This window comes from Eleutherodactylus coqui, chromosome 5, assembly GCF_035609145.1.
Source record: "Eleutherodactylus coqui strain aEleCoq1 chromosome 5, aEleCoq1.hap1, whole genome shotgun sequence".
Taxonomy (NCBI): domain Eukaryota; kingdom Metazoa; phylum Chordata; class Amphibia; order Anura; family Eleutherodactylidae; genus Eleutherodactylus; species Eleutherodactylus coqui.
Window position 1 is genome coordinate 51,210,345 of NC_089841.1, and position 14,738 is coordinate 51,225,082.

The 14,738-nt window shown below is 41.4% G+C and overlaps 1 protein-coding gene across 1 annotated transcript in view; it reads left to right on the forward strand.

Annotated features, from left to right (window-relative positions):
- Nucleotides 1-14,738, forward strand: part of DCC (DCC netrin 1 receptor) — a 640,441-nt gene that overhangs the window by 546,542 nt on the left and 79,161 nt on the right. Inside the window, exon 18 of the mRNA XM_066604857.1 lies at nt 10,227-10,322. Within this exon, the coding sequence (XP_066460954.1) occupies nt 10,227-10,322 (96 nt within the window). The remainder of the gene's footprint in view (nt 1-10,226; nt 10,323-14,738) is intronic.

Sequence of the window (14,738 nt, forward strand, 5' to 3'; positions counted from 1 at the left end):
TGGTCTACACGACCTTAATATATTTTTTAGAAGCATGTCAAATTAAAATGTAGTGTTTTCTTAAATTGGATGAGCTGGACCTCCTTTTACTTTTTTGCATCTGTGTTTTACCTGGTCTAGCGTGTCTATGCTTCTGTCTTCTGGTGATATTGGTTGGTGAGCTGGTATTTTTCCTTCTTTTCTCTTTTGTAGAGTTTGCTTAATATAGTAAGCAGGCAAGATGTCAGGACCGGAAGCAATCAGACATGTTGTAGTCAGTAAATGTACTGAGCTTAGCACACGCAGAGTGGGGGAAAGCAGTATATAGAAACACTTTCACTGCAATCTAGTGCTCAAGCACCTTCCAGCGGAGTAAGGTGCCTTATATAACCTAGAAAGGGTTGGGATAGGCTGTGGAGAGGAAATCTGGGTGCATGTGCTGGCCCTTTATAAGGTGAGACTAGGCAATGGAAGGCGGAATGATCCGAGCAGGAAGACAGCGACCAGCAGTGGTGGGGGACAAGGGAGTATGAGATGAGGCACCAGGGGGTGGTGGGGAAGTGTGAGAGGAGGCACCGCTGATCGCTGGAGTTTTTGGAGTTGCCTTTGACCAGAAACTTTTGCTATTTAACTGTCCTTCCTATGAAAATGGATCTGATATTAGTAAAGTAATTACAGTGTAATTCATGTTACATTTCTGCGCTCACCATCCTCTCGCTATGTAGTTTAGATTTCATTTTGGAGGCAGATATGAAACGTATTCACTCCAGCCTCCTGCTAATAATAAATTAATGCCTTCAGAAGCGCATTGCCCTTATCAAGGCCAAATAGTGATATTCTTTATTTCTACATTATTTAATGGCCGGCTTAGAGGAAGGTGAACCTGTGCTTAGTTTATGCCCTTCATACGTCTTTGCTGTTGATTATTTGGCTTAATTAAAAAATTGTAAGATTGTGTTTCCATTTATGCTGCTCATTTGAGATAGTAGGGAAAAAGTGAATTGAATATTTGTTTTCCATGCGGGCAAGGACATAATGAAATGAATGGAGGTGGCGCGAGTAGAAGCTGGAGTCACCAAGATTTGATTAAGCTATAAATACTGCAGAAAGAATCTTTCAATAAGATTAAAATGGACTTAATTCACCAACCAAACACGCAGTGGAGTTAGCAATGCGTGATCTTAACCAACGAATGACATTGCCTTACTAGAATCAAAAATCCTACATATATAGTTGTGATCAAAAATGTTCACCCCGCCATTGTAAATTAGGTTGATTTGCCAAATTTACAAGCTTTCAGAAGCTTTCAAACAAGAACAATTTAAATAGCTCAATACAACTGATTTAACGAGTAGTTTCTCCAAATTTACCACAAGATGCCACTTTTAAAGACAAATTCAGTCTCAGAATTATTCAACCCCTTAATAACAAGCATCTTTAGCACTTAGTAGAGCACTCTTTGCTATAATGATCCGTTGCAAACATGATGCATAGCTGGACAGCAGGTTCTGACAGCGTTCCTGAGGAATCTTAGCTTATCGGCAGTGGCCTCCTGTTCAATAACGTTCTTGGGTTTTGCATGCTTAAACCTGCCTTCTTCAGATCCCAGCACAGATTTTCTACAGGATTCAAGCAAGGTCACTGTGATGGCCACTCCAGAATCTTCCAGGACTTCTAAAACCAAGCCTTGGAGGACTTTGAGGCATGCTTGAGATCATTGTCCTGTTGGAAGGTTCAATGACATCTGAGCTTCAGCTTCCTCACAGAAGACATGATGTTTTCTACTAGGATTTCCTACTATTTAATTGGATCTATCCTGCCCTCCATACGCTACAGATTTCCAGTGCTGAAGGAAGCAAAGCAGCCCCACAGCATCACCAAGCCACCGCCGGGCTTCACTGTAGGCAGGGGTTCTTTTCAGCGTATGCTTCATTCTTTCTCCTCCAGATAATACTGCTGACCCATGGGCCCAAGAGACCAGATTTGTTTCATTTATCCACAAAACGAAATCCCAGAACTTCTGTGTTTTTATGTGGTTTTGAGCATATTAGAACCAACTTTTCTTGGGCTTTTAGAGCAGTAGAGGTTGTAGTTGGGACATAAAGACCTTCAGTGTTTAGTATGCACCATCCTGCACCAACAGAAACCTCAATGTTTGCTTTCACCAAATCTTGCTGCAGGTCTCTTGCAATCACTCAAGGGTTTCTGACTACTTTCCTCTTCAAGAATCTGGTGGCAAACAGTGATGGCTTCATCTTCCTGCAACATCCAAACTGTAGTCAGTGTCCCTCTAACTTTGATCGTGTGAACTGCTGCCAGCTGTATCTCAATGCCTTTGCTATCTTTTTGTATCCTTTTCCTGGTTTGTGCCAAACACTGATCTCTCCTCTTAACTTTTTGGACCACTGTCTTGACTTAACCATATGTCTAACATGCAACCAAATGTCACAGTCAGCAAAACCCTCACCAGTCCCAGAATGAATGTGCTTTATCTCAAGCACACCTGATGCGACTAATGAAGCGCATGATTAGTTGCATCAAATGTGCTTGAGATAACACCTGATTTGCAAAAGTGCTCATATGAGTAATTCTGTTCAAGGGGTTGAGTAATTCTGAGACTGCACTAGTGATTAAAAGTAGCATTGTGTGTTGAATTTTGAGAAACCATTAGTCATATTACTTGTGTTAGACTTTTTAAATTGTTCCTGATTTTTTTTTGCTGAATGCTAAAAGTTTGTAAATTTGGCAAATTAAACTAAGTCACAATGTGGGTTGAATGATTTTGATTGCAACTGTAGTTGTTCTTGTGATATACCAATGCCAGTGCAGGTATAACCCCAAGCTCTTTGGCCCCAATGCAAAATCTGTCATAGGGCTCACATCTACCATGCGCCATTTAGAGTCCATGTGCTTTATTTCTTTGTGGCGCCAGTGTTCAGATGAGACTGCTACCTCTGTACCTTCTACAGATATACCTTTGCATGCCAGTATTGTGGTCTGTAAAAGGGGGGGAACCTGCTATTTTTTCCTTAGTGTCTATCCCGAATTGAGAAGATGGAAGTTGATAATTATTTCTTATAGTACCCTTATAAAAATGAGCAGTGAGGTGATGACAGAGAATAGTTGTGATTGAAGCTCTTAGAGGACGTGGGCACGGCCTGTTTTTCTCATATTTTATATGAAACTCCAGAGCCTCTTTGCGTTGGACCACTGACATACATTGGTATTTTGAGAATTTTTTTTAGGGGTTTCGTGAAGGAATTAAGTTAAAGGAGGGTAGGGATCAGAAGGGAGGGTTGGGGTCTGATTCTTCGAACTCCCGCGATCAGTTGTTTAATGAGATCGGATAAGTGCTACTGCCTCGTCATTGTATACTAGTATACTATTTGTAGTGCTGTGCCTAGCACCAGCCCAGTGCCATTCACTTGAATGGGACTGAGCTGCAGGAACACCATGTGACCAATAAACATGACTTTATGGGCCGAAAAATAAGCTACAGCAGTTGACCGAGTGCAGCGGCTATCCAAACATATAATCACAGAGGGTGCGGAAGTTGAACGTCCATCAACTTGATATGGATGTCATCAGTATTTAAGTCCCACATAACTCCTTTAATGGGAGGGTCCCTTGTTTTGGACCTCCATCAATTAACAATAGCACAAAGCAACTACAAAGAACATCTCTCATCTGCTCTTTCTTTCTGGAGGATGCAGCACATACTTGCATTACACAGACAGCTAACTCATTAAATACACCCAGTGTAATGCCTCATTACAACTGCGGAGGCACTGCAGGGAAGTTGAACACCTGCTGCCTGATTCCTCCCATATTGCAACTAATCACTGAGGGTCTCAGCAGCAGGGCAAACTATAAAACACTCATTTTCAGATGTTTTTTCTAACAAAACGGGATTGGCATTCTCTTGAGAATCGAACAGTGTCGGACAGTACATAATTATAAGCATATTCACTTCTCCAAATTGCTATTTTAATGATATTCTTATATTTCTACAGATCTTAAGCATTAAAAGATATTTATTCTCCAAGCCTAATTTATCAGACTCTACTTTTCATGATTAGGCTTTTAGCATCAGCTTAGGTTCTCATTGTGAAAAATAATTTTTCATTCTAGTTAATGTATGCCGCATCGGCTCTACGGAAAACAAGTCATACATCTCTTACAATTTAACAAGACAAGAACAAAAACAATATGTATTAGAGAGTAAAACCCCAAAGCATTGTTTATGTATGAAGTTCTTTATTATCACAACTTTACGCCGTTGTTAACAGACTGATGGGAAATTGTTGTTCCAAGTGCTCCCGGGAATTGAAATTGTGAAAATAAAACAAAAAGAGAGAAAAAATTGGTTGTGGCCTTTTAATTTGAATATTTAAAGAAATATTACACTAAAACATTTAAAAATATAGATTTTTTTTTCTATTTTCTGACCTTGTTTGTGTAAAATAATATCCTATAATTTTTCGCCATTTTTGGGGGGTTATGACTCATATTGCAATTCATTCCCCTTCAAGTACTGCATTATCAGACAGCCAATGGATTAGAGTTGGGCAGTTTGTGAAGAAAAGAAAAAACTGACTCTTGTTGCCAATCCTGTAAAGAGCTTGTCCCAGAATTAATTGGTCTATAGGTCTTTTCAGACTTGTAGACCAATTGCCCATCTGAGTGCTTATAGATGATATAACAAGCCAATCAATGCTCATTCATCCATACGGAATGCTGTATAAATTGTACAGGGCTTGGGATGGAGGGGAAACTCCTGTTAGGCGTGAAAATGGGCTGAAGGGGCACCTCAGCCAAGGCTTTACCTGGTGCTGACGTCTCATCTGGCTTTACGTGTAGCTGAGCGTATCCAAGGGTCACTCACTGCACTCATGACTGTACTTCTGAAAGGAGTCACAACTGTAGGCCACAAGGCTAGGCCTCCTCAATTAGGTCCATGTCGCATTTTACGTATGTGGTGGACCGCGCGGTGGCTCATGGATCTCAGCACAATGCAGAGATATTCCTTTCTCTTCCCTCTTCTTTGATTCGGGTTAGAACTCTGGTCCTTGTAGACCATGGCATCAGCGGGTAATGCTTTCCTCATTGCCTTCTACACTGAGGTGTCAAACAGGCTGGAGCATGTCCATCTACTTTGACTCCTTGAACGTTAAGCCAGGCCTTTTAGATAGGTTAAAGGTGCTGTCTAGATGTAAACTGTTCATGGCCTTTCCTTAGTTTATGCCAACAATAATAGATCTGTGGGGTCTGTTGTTAAAGATCCCTGCTGATCAGCTGTTCTCTCAGCCACTCTTGCACTGAGCCAACTTCTGGCATGCAACGGACAGCTCCATTCCCACTGCAGTGGACAGGCTTGGTATTACAGGCAAAGTTCCCAATTAACCTCAGTGGGAACTTTGCTTGCAGAAATCAACTCAGTGCATGACCAAAGAACATCTGATCGGTGGGTGGTAGATACCCATTAATCTACTGTTGATGGCCTTTCCTGAGGATAAGCTATCAATAGCTGCAACTGGACAACCCCTTTAATTCACATCTGTTTTTAGTGGGTTGTACAAACCGCTTCCAGGATGCTCTAATAGGAATTAACACAGGAAAGCAGAATCACAAGGATTATATAGCTGAGATTGGCATTTTCTCTGATCCTGGCCATGTCTATGAGTGGTGGCCATCAATCATTCCTGTGCCCACACGATTACAGTGCTATAAATGTACGGCACTGAAAATTAACTACCAGCTCCCAGAGCTGTACGTTTATGGCACAGCACGGAAAGGGGTTAATGAGGTCTGTCATAGTAATGGGTTCTCTGAAAAGCGCATGTTGAGTAGAGGAAGAATACGACTGAGATGAGATCTGAGTAATACACACTTTGATGGTTTTGTGAAGGAAGCACATTCCACTTGAACATTTAAATGGATGAATTGTCTTCTCACGGTGATTGCCTCTCCACAATTTAAGCGATTCATTAATCTATAAAATAAAAGAAAATAAGTTTTTCTCAGGTAATTTCTAAAGGCCAATTATATTATATCAAAACAGGTGCAATAAAGGAATAGCATATCCCACAAGGATCGAGGAAAAGCCTCACATCAACTTCACATTGTTTATTCATTCATTTAGTAAGGGTCCTAATGATATTCACAATGAGCTAATCAATTATTCAGTAATCTCCCAGGAAGGTCTTCGCAATTAAACCCCTTCAGATCTGGATGGATCGTCAGTCGCAATGTATTATGGGTCTACTGGGCACTGCAGGGATTAAAAGTAATTATGGTGCTCTGCAACAAAGCATAACTGAGGCAGGATAAGGGTCATTATCATTGGGTTATGAACCAGAAAATCACGATTCACAAACCATGGATGTGACCTTCTGAAAGTCAATCATTGCATCTTGGTCCATCTGTAGCTCAGGTACAGTATTCCGAGACAGTTTATACAGTATGTCTGAATACACAATGCATTTACAAGGGCTCACTGCCATTTCTCGAAATAGAAATTTGGCGCATTTGTATAAAATATGTATAAAAAGTGTTTAGGTTGCATCATTGGAGGCAAGAGACTAACTCCACCAGATATTATTTCAGAGACATAATACGTTACTGCTCTACGGTCAACAGTCTAAGCCTAATGGTTCTCATACCATACATTGTAGACACCTGTTGACCAGACACTTGTTCTGTTGATAACCACCCTACTCAACAGCCCATGCATATGGTTACTCAGCTTGTTGTGAATGTAGGAAGGAAGTAAGGTATCTGCCATACTCCTTTGTCAACAGCTTGTCTCTTGAGAGCAAATCTGATCTTTATTTGCCAACATGATGGAGTCAGGAGGCCGCCGTAACCATTAGATGATTGGGTGTTCCTGCTGAAGTTCATGGGTTTGACCTATCTAGATCTAATGCATATGGACATGCTCCACCTCATTGTGCCTCTGATCATCATACAGATGAACCTCCTTAAATTGCAAATATATTCTTCCCTAGAAATATTGCTTCTACGGGAGAATACTGTGTCTCGTAGAGTCTCCAAGGTCTGTAATACCGAAGAGATTTCATGTGCAACTGTACACATCATTGCAGTATGTCCTAAATGGGTTGTCCACTTGGCCGGCGAGAATCCCTTACTCTATTACCTCATGGTGCGGTGTGTATGAGTCCTAAATATGCAAATAAGGAGGATGGAACAATACCTCTTCAGCACTATCTATTGGATGGCAGCATTCCTTCAAATCAATGTACGACTCTTTAAACAAGTCTTTAAAACAATTATTGGGAATAGGAAACCAAGCCAGAAAATCATACACAGACAGCAAACGCCTCGAAACAGCTGTCTGTGTCTGGTTTTCTGGCTTGGTTTCCTATTCCCAATCATTCCCAATAGTTGGTGCTGCAGAGGTATTGTTCCATCTTCCTTATTTGCATATATTACCCAGAGGAGCAGCATGGCCTTGTAAGTCTCCTCACTCACCTTCTAGATGTCTCTACACACCTTCTGGGTGCTCTCCTTGGGGAGAGATGATGCCTTCCCTGACCCACGCACCTACTAGATGTCTCTACACACCTTCTGGGTGCTCCCCTGAAGGAGAGAAGACACACCTTCCAACCTGAGTCCATAATGTGTTGTTCACCTGGCCGAAGAGAATTCCTTTACCCTCCTGGTGTAAATTGTGCGTTATTACATGCATGCAATTGCCCTATAAAGGACATCACATACAGAATCTCAAGATCACTAACATTACTCAGCAGATTGCTTAGAAGATAAATGACTTTTACTTGCTGTGATCTCACTAGTGACCTCACTATATTTACTCATACAGCATGTGATTTAGCATCGTGCTGTAGACTATATCTATAGAACAAAATGTTTAACCATTGAAGGAAAACTTCAGGCAAAATGTATTCAGGAGCAGACAAGACCGTGCATGATATAGGGATTCAGAGAGCATTAGAAACACAATCGGCCATCCCGACCCCTCAGCCCCCCACTAGGTGTTTCAGTTCTGCAGTGATCTTCACATTTCAATGTGGAAATAATAATTAGAAATCATATAATTATATCTTTCATCCTCCCTTGCTACTCCTAATCTGGTCTACAAGACTTCTCCTGTGCTGCAGCTCATGGGCCATTAGACTTGCTTCTGAAATTCACAGTTTTTTATATTCCGGTTGCAAACACAAATGTGGTTTGTCCTATGGACAAGGACCTTGTTCTTCTAGAGTGTAAGCTCTTCTTGGTAGGGACCTCTCTTCTGTATAGTGTAAGCTCTTATGGACAGGGACCTCTCTCCTGCAGAGTGTAAGCTCTTATGGGCAGGGACCTCTCTCCTGTAGAGTGTAAGCTCTTATGGTCAGGGTCCTCTCTCCTGTAGAGTGTAAGCTCTTATCGACAGGGGCCTCTCTCCTGTGGAGTGTAAGCTCTTATGGGCAGGGACCTCTCTCCTGTAGAGTGTAAGCTCTTCTTGGCAGGGTCCTCTCTTCCGTAGAGTGTAAGCTCTTATGGACAGGGACCTCTCTTCTGTAGAGTGTAAGATCTTATGGGCAGGGACCTCTCTTCTGTAGAGTGTAAGCTCTTATGGACAGGGACCTCACTTCTGTAGAGTGTAAGCTCTTATGGGAGGGACCTCTCTCCTGCAGAGTGTAAGCTCTTATGGGCAGGGACCTCTCCACTGTAGAGTGTAAGCTCTTATGGGCAGGGACCTCTTGACTGTAGAGTGTAAGCTCTTATTGGCAGGGGTCTCTCTCCTGTAGAGTGTAAGCTCTTATGAGCAGGGACCTCTCTCTTGTAGAGTGTAAGCTCTTATGAGCAGGGACCTCTCTCCTGTAGAGTGTAAGCTCTTTTAGGCAGGGACCTCTCTCCTGTAGAGTGTAAGCGCTTATGAGCAGGGACCTCTCTCCTGTAGAGTGTAATCTCTTATGGGCAGGGACCTCTCTGCTGTAGAGTGTTAGCTCTTATGGGCAGGGACCTCTCTCCTGCAGAGTGTAAGCTCTTATGAGCAGGGACCTCTCTCCTGTAGAATGTAAGCTCTTTTGGGCAGGGACCTCACTTCTGTAGAGTGTAAGCGCTTATGAGCAGGGACCTCTCTCCTGTAGAGTGTAATCTCTTATGGGCAGGGACCTCTCTGCTGTAGAGTGTAAGCTCTTATGGGCAGGGACCTCTCTCCTGCAGAGTGTAAGCTCTTATGGGCAGGGACCTCTCTCCTGTAGAGTGTAATCTCTTATGGGCAGGGACCTCTCTCTGGTAGAGTGTAAGCTCTAATGGGCAGGGTCCTCTCTCCTGTAGAGTATAAGCTCTTATGGGAAGGATTTTTCTCCTGTAGAGTGTAAGCTATTTTGGGCAGGGTCTCTCTCCTGCAGAGGGTAAGCTCTTATGGGCAGGGACCTCACTTCTGTAGAGTGTAAGCTCTTATGGACAGGGACCTCTCTGCTGTAGAGTGTAAGCTCTTATGGACAGGGACCTCACTTCTGTAGAGTGTAAGCTCTTATGGACAGGGACCTCTCTGCTGTAGAGTGTAAGCTCTTATGGGCAGGGACCTCTCTCCTGTAGAGTGTAAGCTCTTGTGGGCAGGGACCTCTCTCCTGTAGAGTGTAAGCTCTTATGGGCAGGGACCTCTCCGCTGTAGACTTTGCAGTTATTCATGTAGATATGTACATTTGTTAGAGCAATAAGTGGGCACTGACTGTCTCCAAACATGAGCTTGCTTGCTCCAGATTATTATACAGTAGTTTAATCTTTAGATTATTGACTTTTAGAGAATCTGCTTGTTCATTTCCAACTGCCTTGTAAACCCAGCATTAAGATGTACCGTGTAATTGTAAGATTATCTCCTTCTTAACTATAACATCCTTAAAATCCGCAATGGGTTGACCTCTTCTTCCCTGCAAAGTTGCAGTTTTTAAAAGGAATATCTACTTAGTTCTAATCTATCCAGCTTAAATGGCCTGAATGATGATGCTGGTATGTAAGTGGCGCAAAGTTGAGCAAGCGACATTGTACTACATAACAAAATACATACTTTTGCCTCTGGATAGAAATTGGTCGAGTTGCATTCAGTATCAAGAAGCTGCTGGAAGGTCAATAATGGCAAAGAACGGTTATTTATTAGAACATTACTAGTACTTCCCCTTTACCCTACACTTCTACAACAATAAAGCACTTCACATTGTGTTCCAGTGTCATCCCACAGCCATTCGCCTCATGTTTATTGTATTTTTGTCTCGTTGCAGAGCCAAGCTCCCATTATGTGATTTCTCTGAAAGCTTTTAATAACGCCGGCGAAGGAGTCCCACTATATGAAAGTGCCACAACTCGATCTCAAACCGGTAGGTATTTGTGTAATTTGTTGACTTCCATTTTTTTGATATATTTAGTTTTTTTCCATAAAATGAACTGGTAAGTGAAGAGAAATTAAGCGACGCAGCCTAATGTGCTCTAATTATTTTTCATTATATCGCTACAATTAACACAGTAAAAGACGGGTTTTACAGAAACACTGAATAACAACCTACTGAATACACCTACTGTATGTATCGGCAGAAGGAAACCAGCTCTAAAAACAGACCTCAAAAAATATTTTCTCTGGGCATAAAATATTTTTATCATTTCAACTAAAAAAAAACTACGTCTGTAAATCAATAACGTTTTTGTAAATGGCCACTTTACTATCTAGAAGTGCGTTGGACCTCCTTTGGCCTTCCGATCCACAGCAGTTAGTTGTGGCGTAGATTCCACTAGGAGATGACGTTGTTCTGCAGGAATATTGGCCCCTGCGGACAGGAAGCTTCTAGTAGTTGCCGCACATTGGATGGAGGTGCTGACCTGTTCTGACCAGCTGACAGGAAGGGTCATCGGTTCATGCGTTTTACACCAAATTCTGACCTCTCATCAGCACAGGGCAAGAGAAATCTGGTTTAATCTGACCAGGAGATGTTTTTCCGCTTCTCAGTGATACAAGTTTTGCGCTCTTTTGCCCCCCGGAGTCTCACATTTCTGTTTCTCTTAGACACAATGGTGCTGGAACTGGTCATCTACTGCTACAGCCCATCTGTACTGAGGATTGCATAGTTGTGCATTTGGACACGTTAGTTGAAGCCTTAGCATTGTATTTGGTTGCAGTTTGCTTGACCGTGCAGCACCTATTTATCATATCATTAGTTGGTGAGTTCTTTCCATCCACAGGATCCCCTTATGCTAGACATTGTTTCTCTATCACACCATTCTTAGTATACTCTCCACATCGCTGCACAAGAAAACCCCATGTGGTTGGCAGTGAAATCTTTGGTCCGGCTAGTCTAGCACTGATGACCCGGCCTTGTTTGAAGTCACTCAGACTGCTGGATTTTCCCATCTAATGTGGATTCGCACTGAAACTGATCCACTGAAAACTTGAAAAGCAGAAAGTAATGGACTGCAGGTGCAACCCTTACAACAGAGGGCTCATTAAGGTGAGAGAACTAACTTGATTCTTCTTTATATATAGCCAACAGCCAACACATTTGACGTGCTTCAAGGACACAGCCCCTTCCTCAGAAATGGCTGGACAGAGTATGGTAATTGACAGGTCATTCTTCTTTCCTGTGTGCTGTAAATATCTCTCTATCTTTCCATTACTGTACTCTATCCAGCCATTTCCGAGGAAGGGGCTGCATTCCTGAAACATGTCAAATGTGCTGGTTTCTAACTACTCATTAAAGAAAAATCAGGTTAATCCCATCGTCTTAATGAACCTTCTGTTTAAAGGGTTGTGCCTATGACCATTATTTTCTGTGATTTGAATTACTACCCCCCTTTACACACAGTGGTGATATTTCGGCTTTCAGCACCTTATTGACTACCCCAGTATCACTTCTCCAGCATTTGGACCACACTTATAGTAGAAGTTGTTCTTCCAATCTCTTTTCCTCCACAGAAAACTTGTCACTTGATCTTGTGCCGCACTTCGCTGTCACGGCTCGAATTTCCATACATGGAAACTCGAACTGTGAAAAGGACAGGGGCGCTAATAAAGTTGCCATTCAATGTAAAGTAATGAAAGCAGCAATTGCCCCAAAATGTAATCTTAAAGTAAAATTAAAAAAAATAATTTTGCAAAAAGAAACCAAACTTGTTTTTCATCTATTACCCAGTAGATATTGAATGCATTGACGTAAAGGGAAAATCTTGCTTGTTTGGAAAAATACAGTACTACCTAAATTTTTAGCGAAGTTTAAGATTCCGTTTAGGACAAAGAAGATACAATTGGCCATATTTAATAGGCATTTTCTAGTTTGTGATTTCTACTTTTCTTCTCCAGAGTCTGAACAGAATACAATAGATGTTATCCTAATATTTTTTTCTAGCAACATATAATAAAATAATCAGGTTTTATTAGTTTAAGCTAGAGAAAATTAAGGTAAGGTATGAAAATGGTGGTTGATTTGCTTTTTTTTATAAAAATCTAGGATGATCTCATTGTCTGGGTCTCCGGAATGTGCCTTAGTTTGATGGAATATTCTCATCTAGTTCCTCTTTATCATGAGCTGTGTGTCGATGAGAGCACCAAAGTCCTAGGACATACGGTATCCCATAAGGGAACCCAGGTAGAACATTCCGATCAAACGCAATCTTGGAGATCGCAAGAGAAAAGTCATTTTAATGATATAGATATTGTGGTGAAGTATTCCCAAAAGACATAGTCCAGGGCGCTTGGCTTTTCATTTCACGTGTCCAGTGTCCCATCATCGGAGCCGAATCAATATGTAATTTCTGTTTCATTGTAAAATATTATAATATATATCACTTGTTTTCTGAAAACAATTTTGCTAAGAAATATTCCGGAGTGAAAATCAATAGCGATAACATCACTCGCTCCGTGTGATAAATAGGACCAGACCGGCTAAGTAAAATTAAATATTTTATGTGGCGCACAAAGCGTTAGACATGTTAAATTTTTATTCATTTTCTTACTGTTTTGATATTGTTTTATTTTTATTCTATTTTCTTTTGGTATTCGCTTATACATACAATATCTGGGTTTTTTTTTCCTTTTTCAGTGGATTTAGCTCCTCTTTGTCTTCCAAAATGCAATTAAAACAGGTTGTCACTCCAAACAGTCCCGGTACATATGACTCTATTAGTTCATATGGACATGCCCTCTTGTGATGCCCCTATACGAGCCTGAGTGGAGTGCTTACAAACAGGGAAATATTTAGTAACTTTGTCAGGGGGGTGAGAAGCTGGTGATTGCTTGATCTACATCTTAAAAGGAGTTGTCATATAAACCTTTTGATCTCCTGGCACCAGAGGCGTAACTTGAAGCTCCCGGGCCCCAATGCAAAACTTGTAACAGGGCCCCCAACTATAATGCTTTACTCATAGTACTGGGTTACCTATATGGAGAAGAGAGGCCTTATGGGCCCCCCAAGGCTCCTGTGTCCTGGTGCAACCGCATCCCCTGCATCCTCTATAGTTACGCCCCTGGCTGGTACTATTTTCAGCTCTGTAAGGGACTTTTATACAGCCCCGAATTTTGGGCAGGAACGTTCATTCCTATGAATTTGTTTGTCCTATAATTCTAATAACGATCATCCTTATTAGTGCATGCATATTACATCACTTGATATTGGGTTCTGTCCCCATTGGGGTTCACAATTTATATTCACCTATCTGTATGTTTTTGGAGTGTGGGAAGAAGCCAGAGTACCTGGAGGAACCCCACACAAACATGGTGAGAACATACAAACTCCTGCAGATGCTGTCCTTGGTGGGATTTGAACCTAGGAGCACAGCGCTTCTATGTAACAGTGCTAACTACTGGTCCCACTGACCAACCAACAAACAAGCAAACACTTGTTTATAAGGTGATCAAATCTTTTATAATGTGAAAAGAAAAAAAGTAGAAAGCTCACCTCCGCTAACCAGAAAATCCGGGGTCATGCATGCATGTATGTACGGAGCATTAGACATAGTCGTAAGTCCTGAGTGGCAATTGTAGACATCAAACATGAGAAAATGTCAGCTCTACAAACAAAATATGCTTTATTTTCTTTATAGACAGGGTAACACATAACACAGAAGACGCATTTCCACCGACAAGCGGTCTTGATCACATCAAGACCGCTTGCCGGTGGAAACGCGTCTTCTATGCTATGTGATGTCCTGTCTATAAAGAAAATAAAGCATATTTTGTACGTAGAGATCACATCTTTTATTTGCCAAAACATTATCATTGCCAGCAACACATCTCCTCATGTGAAGGGCGAAAGTGCTGCTGACAATGATAAAGCTCTATGGCAGGCAAATGATCTTAAAGAAGAATTCTTTGTCCCCAATAGAATCTGAGGTGGCCTTTGTGAAGACCCGGTAGAGGAATGTCAATCTTGTTGATTGGCACTTGTCATTGCCGACATAAATATTAATGTAAAAAGACCCTTAGAGTCTTCTATTAAATTCCATTCTGGAATTTTCTTTTACTTCTGTCCATAAATGTCAAGATGTGGTCATAATCCATTGAATCTGTAGACTATTAGAACATGACCTCATTAGGCCAAATTGACATGCTAGAGGAGGGTTTCTTCTAAGAATCCTACTCGATCACCCAAAGTAGAGAATGGCTACCAAACAGCAGCTCTAACACTTATGGACCCAACCTTCCATAAATAACATAAACAGCCACTCATTTTCAAGAATTTGTCCAGCCACCTAAAATTTTTTAAAAACAGTTATGAATGCAAGAAAATACTGCGATGTTGACACTTTAC